The following is a 13,805-nucleotide window of genomic DNA, read 5'->3' as shown; positions in this document are numbered from 1 at the left end:
TATATAGTATCGGATGTATTATAATATACACCATATGGATTGGATATTGTGATATATTTAACACGATTGACTGTTACTTGATGTTCCATATGTTATGTATAGTATAGTCAGTAGATATACAGACATAATCGTGCGTGGCCAAAACTTCGTGGATTAAATCTCACTGAGACAGAACTTATATCCCGAAATCTAGTTAGAACATAACCTCTTCATAACAATATGTGAGAGTTTCTAGGGTCAAAATAATAATGAATGGAAATAACATGGGACCAAAAATGCTTACGTTAAACACTAGAAGCTTAAAAATTTTCGGGTTCAAAGTGAATAGATATAACTTATAATCGGAAAATAAATTCAAATTTCGGAGAACTTTATGCATCGAATCCAGCAGCATTATTTCAGGTTTCGCTTGTAAGGCCAGACTTACCGATATAACTAAAATTTCATATTTTTCATAATTTCGTTATTATAATATATATATATATATATATATATATATATATATATATATATATATATATATATATATATATATATATACCAGAAACTCAGTGAACATTTGAGCTCCCTCGTGGCTAAGCGGCTTTGGCGTGGGAGGGCCGGGTTCGATTCCCGGCGGGACCTCATGTGGTTCGGATTCCACGTTAATCAGTAGGCCCCGTCTCGTATAGCCTAGCTGCTGAAAGGGACGTTAAACTCAAAATCAACTCAACTCAACTCAACTCAGGGAACATTTGTCCCCACTGAAGTCCCAAATGACTCTCAAATCGAATGTATTTTAGTTAATTGTTCGGTAAGTGGGAACTGTGAATCCTAATGGAGTTTCAAATTTATGGCAAAGATCTATCTCACGAATTCCTTAAATTAAGAAGATAAAATCTCTGTAAGGGAACACAGTGGCTCAGTGGTGCGTGGGGCCCCTGGTTCGATCCCCGGCCAAAGTAAGTTTGTGGTGAACAACATTGTGTCCGTGGGTTTTCTCGGGATGTTCCCGTTTCCTCCCAGATTCTCACTTCACCAATTATTCCATCATCATTCACTTGCTTTAATCATCGTCGTCCTTAGTCGCAAGGGCATAACCGTGGGGCGTTAAACTGAAAGATTTCATTTCTAAAAATCTGTACATGAACTTCTCATTGAAAATAAGCATCATTTTCGAGAATTCCGCTTCTGTGAGGAAAAAGGATCAATTTATATAGTTCTTTCTCCACATCGAATCAATGTTGCCCGTTTCATTATCACCGGAAAACGGAAACGGCTGGACCATTTGAAATGAATTTTCTGTCTGTCGTACTCAGATTTCCTGCGTTTTTCAAGTTGCAGAAAGTGTTCTCTGTGCTAAATACGTTCGAATTGAGAATAATTCGTGTTCATTATCAAGAAGTTTCTAAAATGTTAGGGGGAAAAGAAGAATGTCCGCTTCCTTGTCTAAAATTGTCCATGAAATAGAAGAACCTGTCGTGTAATCAGACAAAAATATGTCTCTATAATAGAAATGTCCGTTAATGGAGGTTTCGCTGTATGTTATTTTGAAATATACAGCATATAAACCGATATTTTGAACATTCTAGACTGAAAAAATCGTTCTGGGAAGTTTTCATTCCGTGAGGGTTAGAGATTTTGGGCAGCGAGGTTTTGACCGCGATGTTCTGTACCCAAACCTAATGAATAGTCTTGATCCGTTATGTTGAGTTAGATGAAATGTAATCGACAATTTCTGATTAGGCATGTTGTGTTACCGAATCCTCTTTCAGGATCATTTATTTAACATGTCTGCTAATAAACTTGAAGCCAGCAGGTGCACCACGTTCACGGAACTGGAGACGGAAACAGGACATGCCTGCCAGAACACCTTAAGTGCACGAACACCTTAAGATAGGTAAGGTGTCTGCTAGGTGGATTTCACTCTTGAAATGTTCACTGGTGTCATCAGTCACTTTCCGTCCAGAACTGGTTCCCTTCTCCGTTGATGTGCGGCCACTTTTCCACCGTCCACCCACTTGTATACGTTTTTTGCGTGACGGTGCGCACTCTCCATACCAATCACCTGTGAATTTCCGCAGTCTGTACACCTTCTTTCCACAGAAATCACGTTGTCCAGCGCTGTCCTTGCTGATCACTTTCCATGATGTCCGCTCATGTACTTACAGCTGTTGGTGAAGGGTGCTGTAGTTTCCAGGGATTACACTTCTCTGTAGTTCTTCCACCTGAAGGCAGACCTAAGTACTACTTCCTTTCAACTGTAATAACGAACTCCATGGTGGACCTGAAAGAAGAAAAAAAAATGGAAATCAGTATGGAACGCCCCTCGTAATTAACACTGTTAATTTTGTCATTATTGTAAGAGTGTATATTCCAATATTGTCTTGGGGGCGCTGTGGCTAGGTGGTAGAGCGTTCACCTCCGGTACTTGGGGTTCCTGCTTCGATCCCAACTCGCGCCGTGTCCCGATTTCGTGGTGGACAAACACCATGCTCGTGGATTTTCTCGGGGTTCTCCAGTTTCATCCCACTTCCTTCATTCCACCATTTCACTCATCTCTCATCATCACCGTCTCCTTTAGCCTCACCGGCATAATCGTGGGACGTAAAAACTTAAAGATTTCATTTCATTTTTTCCAATATTGTCTTATTGTCTGCATTTTGAAGACAGTCTACAGAAGTTATCAAAGCTTAACAGTTTATTTCTAACTATTTTATATGGATAATACTTGAGAAGAAACTGTAGTTTGTTAGCATCCGAAATGTTATTTAACAGTAAACTTCGTTCGTTGATTAGTGAGAAATAAACCTATGAAAGGAGTTAAGAAAATGGCAAAAATCTACCATAAATGATTTAGGTATTTATGTGACACCTGCATGTTTTTCATTATAATACAGCAGAGAAGTTGATTACGTAACTGCTTTGATATATTTAAAGTAATACTCTTATGACCGTACATGAGATTGTTTTTTCACTTGTGTTAAAAATGTGACACTCCATTTCATCTTTTTCGTAGCTCTGCAAAAGAAGCCAAGCGACATCAACTGGGAAGCATCTGACATGTGGAGTTTCGCCATTCTTCTTTGGGAGTTGTCTACAAGAGAAGTACCGTTTGCAGATCTTTCACCAATGGAATGCGGAATGAAGGTCAGTATTTTATGTGTCAAGGATTTGCATCCAACATAAAATAAAATTTCTCTAAAACAGTTTGACACTTGTATCACCGATCGTGGATCATAGACTTCGCTGACATCACTATTATTCCTTCCATGTTAGCTGATAGACAATCAAAACAAACTCCTCTACTCCTCCGTCGTTGCCACTGCAAATGAAGAGTACAAGTTGCTGATTATATCAGGGATGTCAACTTTTTTTTAAAAAAAAAAAAAGATCCAGAATCCTGTCAAGTCTAAACTACCACCCCATTATTTCTCTTTTCAGACACTGTCAATCTACTACCAACAATAACTAGATTTAACTTCACTTGTCTGAACAAAGTATTGATTATTATTTATTGGAGGTTTTATTTTATTCGTATATTTAAATCGAATTTGTAGAAACAAGAATCAATCGTCATAGAATTAATTAAAGTGATTCTTTAATTTAAGAATCTGCGATATGGTAAGTCAAAGCAATCATGTCGAGGTTCTACCTTTTATTTCAAATTTCAAAGAAGGTAATCTTTGATACAATAGGGCAATCGAATATATAGAATATTGACGTGGAAAATGTACTATGATTTTAGCGTGTGTAAATCTCTCTCTATAAAAGAAGTCGTCCTGAGTGGCTGGCCGATGAACGCCAGTACCAAGCCGTTTAAGCGAGAAATTTGAAATTTTGATAGTGCGTAGGATTTCTGACGTAAGATTTTTGGAGATTCAACGGAGAAGGGGGAGGGAGAATGTGGGTGACAGTTGGTGTAGTAAAATGTCCAAATCTCTGAAGGGTAGAGACATTGAATTTGCTGTATGGATTTCCCATTTAAAATAATTAATTAGGCACGTGTTTCACAGTTTTATATATATATATATATATTTCCCCTAGAAGAGAAGAAAAAACAGTAGGGGCTTCAATTGTTAAAATAAAGATGGCCATATCTCGAAATTCTTCAGGGTTAGATACATAAAATGTCTTATTTTGACTTTTCATTTAAAATATTTAAATACGTGGGTCGACGTTTTTTTTTAGATATTTTTCGTACAAGGAAAGAAAAGAGACGGGAGAAAAAAAGTATGATTTGAAATTGTTAAAATAAGATAACCGACTATAACTCGAAATCCCTTAAGGTTAGAGAAGTGAAATTTAGTATTTAGATTTTTCCTTCCTTTAGAAGGGAAGAAAAAAAGGCGGGAGGAATAAAGGGTAGGGATTGCAGTTGTTATAATAAGATAGGCACGTATCTTGAAATCCCTTAAGTGTAAAGACATGTTAGGGATATGAAACGTGGTATATGAACTCCTTATTCAAAACAAATGGAAATATTTCGCAGCGTTTTCGGAAATTACGCTTTTTATGAAAGAAGGGGAGAGGGAATTTTAATTCTTTTCTAATATATAAAACTGACTTCGAGGTTGTCAATCACATCATCAGAGAAAAACAGGTGAAACATTTCAAATGAATTTTTGAACATAACAGTTGAGGGCAAAATGAGTTTTTATCGTATCACTTTGATCGAGGTGCATATTATAACGGGGAAAAGGGTTTAAAAGTTTTCGCAAAAAAATAATACCATAAATATTTTCGCTGTGCAGAGCACGGAAGCAAAGGCTGAAACATGAGATACGAAGCTGTAGGCCAAGCAAACACTGTGTTGTGCAAACGAAGTCCCCAGCTAGCCAAAGACTAGTATTATAATGCTTTGCAGTTTAAAAAAGAAAGAAAAAAATGTGAAAGTATCGATTTATTAAAATGTCTATGCCTCTGCATGTGTTTTCTAATCATTTGAAGTTCAGTCATTAATTATATTTGCTTTTGATTGTATATAAAATGAAATTACCTTTAAGTGAAATGAAATGAAATCTTTAAGTTTTACATCCCACGATTATGCCGGTTAGGCTAAACGAGATGGCGACGATGAAATAATGAACGAAATGGTGGAATGAAAAAGATGGGAGGAAACGAGAAAACCCACGCACACAGTGTTTGTCCAGCATAAAGCTGACTTGACGTGAGCTGGGATCGAACCAAAGACCCCGCACCAGAGATGAACGCTTTAGCACTGAATCACCGCGGTCCCTAACATGAAAGTATCATATGAATACAGATAGAGCCCAGCTCTGTGATTGTTTGCCGTTCTAACATTACCTCACAGCCCGCTTCTACCAAATAAATGACAAATGTTAAGATAACAGTTATACCAAAAAGATGGTTACTAAATTCATTAATACAGATTAAGGTAGTAAAGTGTGGCTTAAAATATGTAGTACTATTGTGTAAGTTACAATTAATTTTTAAGACATATATATTGAGATACATTCTACACCTCCATGTTTGTGTATGTGGGGGGAGACTTGTTGACAGAAAGAGAAACTTCAAAAATTTCACGTTTATCAGACTATTTGCTATAGCGTGGTGTGAACTAGACTTATTTTGATCCCCTATTTGCTTATCTGGAATGAATGATACTTGGTCAAATGGCACTAACGAAAACAAACAAAATCTCTGGAAGAGGTAGGAGGTGTAGTTTCTCGCACTGATAGAAAAATATGTGTTTCTTGTTCCCGTATCTTTCTGGTATTCATTATGTTAGTTACAATGTGGTATTTTTATTTGCTATGTGTATCATTTTTATAAGAAATTAAACAATAGTAAATATAATGTACTACTTCAGAGTGTATATTTTCATACACAGTACATAAATAAATCCCAGCAGAATAAAACTTTTGACTCTATCAGTGTAGCAACGAACGACATATTTTTCACGCCATAAATATTTTTGTTCTCGATTATCTCAAAAACTACGCATGAGAATATTTACCCTCAAGCATGTCATTTTGTTGAACTCGATGTGATCTTATCAATTGAAATGTGCCTTATCTTTGCACAATATTATAATTCAACAGAAATTTAACGTAATACAGACTAAAAAGTGCATGACTTGACCGGAACTCAAACCCAGGATCTTCGGCGTACCGTCCCGATACGTTAACCACTACGCTACCTAGTTCAGCCATACACTCTTTCGCTCTTCGGTGTTCTTCCATTCAGACCATGTGACTTGCATCACAACCTATAGAGGAGCCATCATGAGATGATCCCTGAAGTTTCGTACTACGTTCGAAGGGAAAAGGTAGCCCCTACTTTGGTGCTAGTGTTACCAACCACGGTCACTCTGTCTTATATTATTAAGAAAACTACCATTATAGATGCACTGAAAAAGCCTTAACACGTGAATAGTTGCAACACCGACACCTCGTGCTGACTCTTCTATATCTTTCGTGCTTGAAGAAATCCAGTGTCCGTGTTCAAAACACCGCTAACGGTTGTATTACAGGGTGTCTATCGGTCACGAAAGTCATGAAACCAGAAAACGGTCATGACAGTTAAGAAATTTTGCTTTTGGGTCACGTTTTTTTATCTGCACAAATGTAACTAGTCTGGAAAATTTTGTTCTATGAAACGTCAAAATTCACCACTAAAAATGTCTATGGTTGGCCTTAGACACTTCCAAATCGCAACCAAAGCGCGCTTCTATCGCATACATGAAAATTTGGCCTAGTTCGTACCCAAATTCACTCTTGAGAATGTTACGAACTTTTATGATTTGGTAAAGAAAAAGTCACGAAATTTCATTTTGGAATTTTAGTAGACACCCTGTATTATCATTATATTAGTGAAAGGAGGAAATCGCAGGTCCGAGTCACGGTCCAGTTTCACTCTTTGTGTATTATTGAATTCGCACTTACAGAAGATTTGATGTGTAAAAATAAGTTAGTTTCCTTCCTTCATTAATATAAAAATTTAACATTTTTAAGAGTAAATCATAATTTTTGGTTAATTCTCATTCATTATATTGTATTATGTCATCTTCTTACAAGGAAAGTACTTGGACTTGAACAGATGAATACGCACAAAAAGGAAAGAATGTGTAATGTTAGCACCCCAGAAGCAAACAGTGATGTCCGTTTTTCTGCAAGATGGTATAAACGTCTACAAGAGCGGGACAAAGTAGAGTACGCGCTAACTACAGAGCATTTATAAAGTCTGAACCCGGGCCATCACTGCGGAAACTGATGGGTGGATGGAAAATCGGCGCACACGTATCCATTACTTTTAGGGGCACACAGTTTGAATGAAGTTTGTCCCAGGGTCACCTGGAAGGGTCTGGGGTAGGGTCCAACCAAAATTGTCAAATAGCAAAGGGGATCAAGAAATAGGTGTCCGAATGGTATTGTAAAGAGAAACAAGATGATGAAGCAAGTCCCGAGTATCTACACTCACCCTGTACAAAATGGTAGGCAGTCAGACTGTTAACGCAGTTATCATGAAAGAGTCTGTGACCACTATTTTGCATAGGGTGCTCATACAGACTCGGGACTTGCATCTGGTTTCTTTTAACAATACGTTTCTTTCAAGCGATATACTACTTGAGCCCCGTACCATTTGAAAATTGTGAGGTGGACCCTGTCTGTGATCATCCGGGAAACCCTGACACACAACTTTTTCATTCAAACTATGTGCCCCTAAAAAAATGGGATACGTGTGCGCCGATTCTTCCATCCACCCAACAGTTTTCGCAAAAATGCCCCGGGGTCAGACATTATAAATGCTCTGTAGTTATGGGACATGCCTTACTTACCCTTGCTCTTGCGGACGTTTACACCATCTTGCAGAAAAACGGACATAACTGTTTGCTTCCGGAGTGCTAACATTACACATGCTTTCCTTTTCGTGCGTATTCACCCGTTTGAGCCCAAGTGCTTTCCTTGTTAGTGTCATAATAAGAAATTCTTGACGGGAGTCTATACTTCAGTATCTGTTATCGTACATCATCATTGTCGATTTTGCCGAGAGGATTTTTTCAGTTATTGTTAGATCCATCGTTTAGGGCTTCATCTTTGTTTATTTTCTGTCTTTAAATGCTAAAAATATTGTAGAATTTTAATATTTAAAAAAGAAATAACATAAAAAATACTTCTTAAAACTCAAAAAAGTAGATACTTTAGATTTATCATTCTACATAAAGGTTTATGCAGTCCCTGAATATTATATGCACTTCCAAGCTTTCCGACTCTCCCCGGGAGTGTTGGTCACGGAAGATAAAAGCAAGGGAAGGAAGAATTATAAACATCAGAGAAATAAGAGGAACGGACTTACCAGGTACTTATCGACACTTTGTTAAAGCTCAAGATTACAGTCAAAGGATAAAAATGCGGATTACAGTATGACAGAGTTAATTTGCGCGCTCTTCCACCAACGAACAAAATAATGCGCAAATTAACCCCACCATACTACAACCTGCGTTTTTATATTTTGACTATGATCTTGCATTTTAACAAAGGGCCGCTAGCACTGCTTTACTTAGATAAGTCTGTTCCTTTTATTTTTCTGATGTTTTTGTTTCCCTTCTTTTTATCATCCGTGACCAGGACTCCAGAGGAGAGTCGAAAAGCTTGGAAGTGCAAATAATATTGGGGATATGCATAAACTTGTAAGTATAATGATAATTAGAGTTCCTGATCGTGTCATTAGAATGTGTCTGTACTTTAAATATATCTCTGTACTTGGTATCTTAAAGATATGTGAAACAATTACTTAATTGATTGCATCGCTAGGAGTGTTGTTGTACAGTTTCAGTCACTTATTCTAAGAGCTTGTTCACCGACCGAAGTTACTCACAGGAAGGTTGAATCACTTTATGAAAAAAAATTGCACTTTTGCTGTGAGGGTTCTAAAATTGAAATAAAACCTTTTCATTAACCGATTATTTATGTACCATTTTCTTGTACGACCATTTTCCTATATAAAAACTCAAGATTTTAAAAAATTCTTCTATATACAGTAACAATATGCGAACCCTGTAGACAGTAACAGTTTGAATCTGTCTTAGACGGTGCTTCTTTTCTTGATGTAATTTGTACACACAACTTTCAATATCTGTGCAAAAATTAAATTAAAATTAGTGTTATCAGAAATTGTTGAATACGTAATCCTGATAGTGCGTAAATACTCAAAATTCTTTGACATTTAACGTTAACACGTGGTATTTGGCCCTTGAGTTCAGTTTATCAAGAGGTTTCAGTTTTAGAACCCTTGCACCAAAGTACAAGATGTGATTATCTGATTCGATCTTTTTTGGATAAAAGATCCAGTATATTTCAATCAAAAATTTTCTTGTACGCCTTATACAGTATCTGGAGAAGCCTTATAGTGTAGCCAAATCCAAACTGTCAGTTAACTCAGTATGATGTGCTTATTCCGTAGAAAATACTATAACCCGATTTAGGGGCCGTTCAAAAATTTTGTGGCCCCTGATCCAAAAACTAATTATTGACCAAGATCGCAATCTTTTGATGCATTTTTCTTGATCATTCCTAAATTTCTTGTGTGAATGAATTACCTAGTAAACAAGACTAGAATAGGTGGTCGAAATCATTCAAGAAAACTCTCAGACGCAATCAACGAAGTGTTTTATTTGCTTTAAAATGTGTCAGTTTGTGTTGTTACGTAAAAACGTACATGTTGTTTAAGTATTGTTCTTCTAATTTCGAGTGTTTTGTTTTCCAGGTTGCACTCGAAGGATTAAGGATATCAATTCCGCCAGGAATTTCTCATCATTTATCTAAACTGATCCGTATCTGCATGAATGAAGATCCGGGAAAGAGACCAACGTTTGATATGGTGTTACCAATTTTGGAAAAAATGAAGCGATAAGTTTTTATTTCTTTTTTACCTTTCTTATATCACAAGAATATTTCTGGTATTCATCTGCTGTTTTTGTAAACATTTCTATTTTATTCCTGTACGCTTTTTAAAAGTTATTGTGCCATCCATTTCACAGGTTATATCTGTGATGTTGTTCAGTAGCTAAAACTTGTTTTTGTATCCAACATTTGATAGGAGGTCTCAATGCATTTGGTGCTTTATGACAGCTTCCCAAAAAAAGGTAATGTTAGAAGCGATAGTTTTGAAAGGTGTGCTTCATAGCAGTCAAGTAATTGAAAAATATTGAAACAAAGTGATCAGTGGCAGTGAGATATTGTGTATATCAGTGTACAGTTTTAATACTGTGCGATTAAATTATACAGTGAAATACAACACTGTCCATTTTAAATTTAAAAGGTCGCGGTGGCTTAGTGGTAGAGCGTTCACCTCTGGTGCGTGAGGTCCCTGGTTGGATCCCCACTTATGCCAAGTGAACTTTTATGCTGGACAAATACTGCGTGCGTGGGTTTTCTCGGGTTCTCCCGTTTTCTCCCACTTTCTTCATTCCACCATTTCATTCATGCCTCATCGTCTCCTTTAGCCTAGCCAGCATAAACATGAGACGTAAAACAGAGATTTCATTTTATTTTAAATTAAATTTATCACAATCATCTCCATGTTCCTGAAGTCAGTGCGTATATAACCTCTGCGATATTTCGAAAAGAGTAGCGTTTTTCTGACCAGTTTGTTTCGCATTTTTCAAGTATTTTACTACTACGAAGTCTAGTTGTCTTTTTATTATTATTATTTAAAACAAAAAAAAATTAATGCAAAAAGATGCGGATCTACTGAGACCCCACTGAAGAACTAGGAACAATTTTAGAAAAAATTTTCGTGCCTTATATTGGCCATAAAAATACATAATATAATATTGAAATAATTATATTAAAATGTTTCTTTATGGTAATGGCTTACTGTGCAGAAAAGAAAAATACATCAAGAAACATTTACCATGCTTTTAATGAGTAGGAACAAGCGTAAATAATGTTCTAATATTTTTGTCATTTATTGTAAACATACTAATATGTACGAAGTTTCGTATTTAATCTCAAACATGCAGGAGCGGATCTAGAAGATAAAAACTAGGGGGGGGGGGCACCAGAACCCAGACTATGATAGGTATATCATGAGTTTACTATAAACTTTAAAAAATGTATAAATAATAGCTTAAATTATTTTTGTCAGACAAAAAACTGTGGGGAGGGCTAGGTTCCCCCGGCCCCGGGCTGGATCCGTCACTGCTAACATGTGAAATAATTCGAATTTTACTAGAGTAAAATTACAAAACTATTGTTTTGTAATTTAATTAAGTTTATGTATAATATTTATTAACTTAAGCTCGTTGAATGATTCTAATAGTGTGCCGTTATAATGTGCCTAAAAAGTGAAAGTCCGTACCTTCTTACAATTCAGATTAGAGATTTTTTGAAAGAAAACAAACCGGAAGTTACATACATTGTACAGCTATATATATGTGTGTGTGTCATTGTTAAATTGAGTGTCTTGTTTGTTTTAGCAGGTAGCATAGCGTTATTTTTAGACATGAAGAGAAAAACAATTTTCACATATATTATGAATTTATTATTTCATTAATACAAACTTGTAAGATAAAAAGAAAATTTATAATCTAATTTAATTTGTAATATTTTTCATACTAAAGAATTACATACTACTAAAGCCTTCTGCGATTATACATAATGTTATACATAATGCTGTATTTTTCACAGTGTATACAAGCCAGGTTAATCATAACCTTTTTATACTAAGGAACTGTACAAAAAGTAGGAAGTCTTTTAACTTTTTTTTTTTTTTTTTTTTTTTTTTTTTGTACATGTGTTTTGTGTGTTTATAGAATAGTTATGAGCATATAAGTACATAACATGTTTCCACGTAAGTGTATGTGGAATTGCGTGCTGTTTACACTGCACTTACGTAGTTTTTTGTATTACGTAAATTAGTATATTTGTACAATCGGCAGAATATGCGCATATCTCCTCTTATTATTATTTTAGAATTTTTGAGCACAATTTTCTTTGACAGAGAAGACTCTTTATGGAAAACTGCTTATAAAATTTACGCATTTGTTCCCAAGTTACTGACGGAAGAGTATGCAAGGAAAAAATGTGTAGTTCCAGTGATGACTCTACGTCTAGTTGAGAATATATCACCGACGTGATTATAGCGAAAATAATCTTTAATTGCGTAACATTAATCTATGTTAAAATATCATCATTCAAGTAAGTGTCGACAACATAATCAAGTTTGTTTTGTTGTTGTGGCATGATAATACGTCCTGATATTAGTTACATTGGGTGAATTGGTGATAATTTTGAGCTAGTGTACGTGGGAGGGAAGGGTAGATGCCTTTTTCTTTTTTTCTCGAGGAGTAATTTGCGTAAGAAAGGATTAATATAAATATTGTGTAATAGATACGTCTGACTGTTATAGTTCTGTCTGATATGCAGATTATTTTTCCATGTACCGGTATGTTTTTAATGGGGTATAACTCAGGCAACGGAGAGGTAGTTGATTTTTTTTTTTTTTTTTTTTCAAGTTGTTTACTACATAGTTGCATTTTCACTGTACAATGAATACCTCATTTATAATCATTCTAAGAAAAAGATCTATAAACTTAACCCTTTGACTACCAACGGGATACATGTGTCCCATGCGAATAATTCAAATATCGTTGGGAATTGTTTTTTTTTAGAAAATTCTAAAACAATATATGTTGTTCTCCCATCGGTTAAGATGTGACCAGGAGACTATTTAGTTTCCAAAACTGAGTAAAGATGTCAGGAATATCCCACATTAAAGGAGTCGTACATATACATATAAAAGAATATTCACATTAAAAAAAAAAATGGTAGTCATAGGGTTAAGAACTGCTTATACTATTTCGCGACAATTCTCATAGTAAGTTTAGAAATTTTGTAATCTTTATTACTAAAATCTGAAACTTTTTTTTTTTTTTTTTTTTTAAATCAAATAGTGAAAATTTTAATTATGAGGTAATGAATTTTAGTTTCCCATAATAATCATTGGTTGTATTCAGAGGTTGATTTCGCCCTGTGTATATTTATTAATTGCATACTTTCAGTATTAAAACTACTTCAAAATGTAAACTTTAAATATAACCAGTTTTATAGTATACATACAGAAAGTCTTAATATTACTATTAAAAAATACATATATTTTTGTGTTTGTGTAGAGTTGAAATAAGTGAATATATTTTTTTTTCGACGATACTAGGCATGAGGAAAATTATATATAAAATTCAGGAGTGTTGAATATATGCACACATGTAACCTTTATAAGTTATATATATTAATACATATAGTAATGAGCAAGGGCGCCGATTTCTCTGTAAATTTGGGGGGGCCCATTCAGATGCAGAAGGTATATATATTAGGATTTTAAGACAAATTGCACTCAAATTATGCCAAATATTGTATATTCATAAATACAATAGGGGGTCCACATGACCTTTGGGGGGGGGAGGATCGGAGCCCTTGGTAATGGCGCATGTGTGTGACTGTAAATATATAAGAGAGAGAGAATGTATGTCTCTTTTTAGGATATGTATGGTGCAACTACTATTCCAAAATTCCTCTCACCATGAAATTGTCTTAATTTTGATTGTTCCAAATACAGCAGTACTGTGAGGAAAGTTATGGTATATTGTATCAAATGCAGACAATTCATACAGGAAATAGACTTCTGTTTATGAATCATTTTCGTTTATTTCATAACATGCATTTGATAAAAAATTTCTGTAATGATACTTAGTTCTTCTGTTACTCCTGGCTTGTTTCAAAGTTGTAACCATATTAAGCATGGAATACTGCAATTTAAAGCCGTGGAGTAATGTATCACTCGCTTTACAAACACTTTTTATC

At 35.2% G+C, this 13,805-nt stretch overlaps 1 protein-coding gene across 1 annotated transcript in view; it reads left to right on the top strand.

Annotated features, from left to right (window-relative positions):
• Window positions 1-12,611, top strand: part of Ilk (integrin linked kinase) — an 81,852-nt gene extending 69,241 nt beyond the window's left edge. Inside the window, exons 8-9 of the mRNA XM_081727892.1 lie at window positions 2,999-3,129; window positions 9,709-12,611. Coding sequence (XP_081584018.1) covers window positions 2,999-3,129; window positions 9,709-9,855 — 278 coding nt within the window. The 3' untranslated portion in view covers window positions 9,856-12,611. The remainder of the gene's footprint in view (window positions 1-2,998; window positions 3,130-9,708) is intronic.
• The last annotated feature ends 1,194 nt before the right edge of the window (window positions 12,612-13,805 follow it).

This window comes from Thermobia domestica, chromosome 10 (genome assembly GCF_964235325.1).
Source record: "Thermobia domestica chromosome 10, izTheDome1.hap1.1, whole genome shotgun sequence".
Taxonomy (NCBI): Eukaryota; Metazoa; Arthropoda; class Insecta; order Zygentoma; family Lepismatidae; genus Thermobia; species Thermobia domestica.
This window is presented reverse-complemented; position numbering and strand designations above follow the sequence as displayed.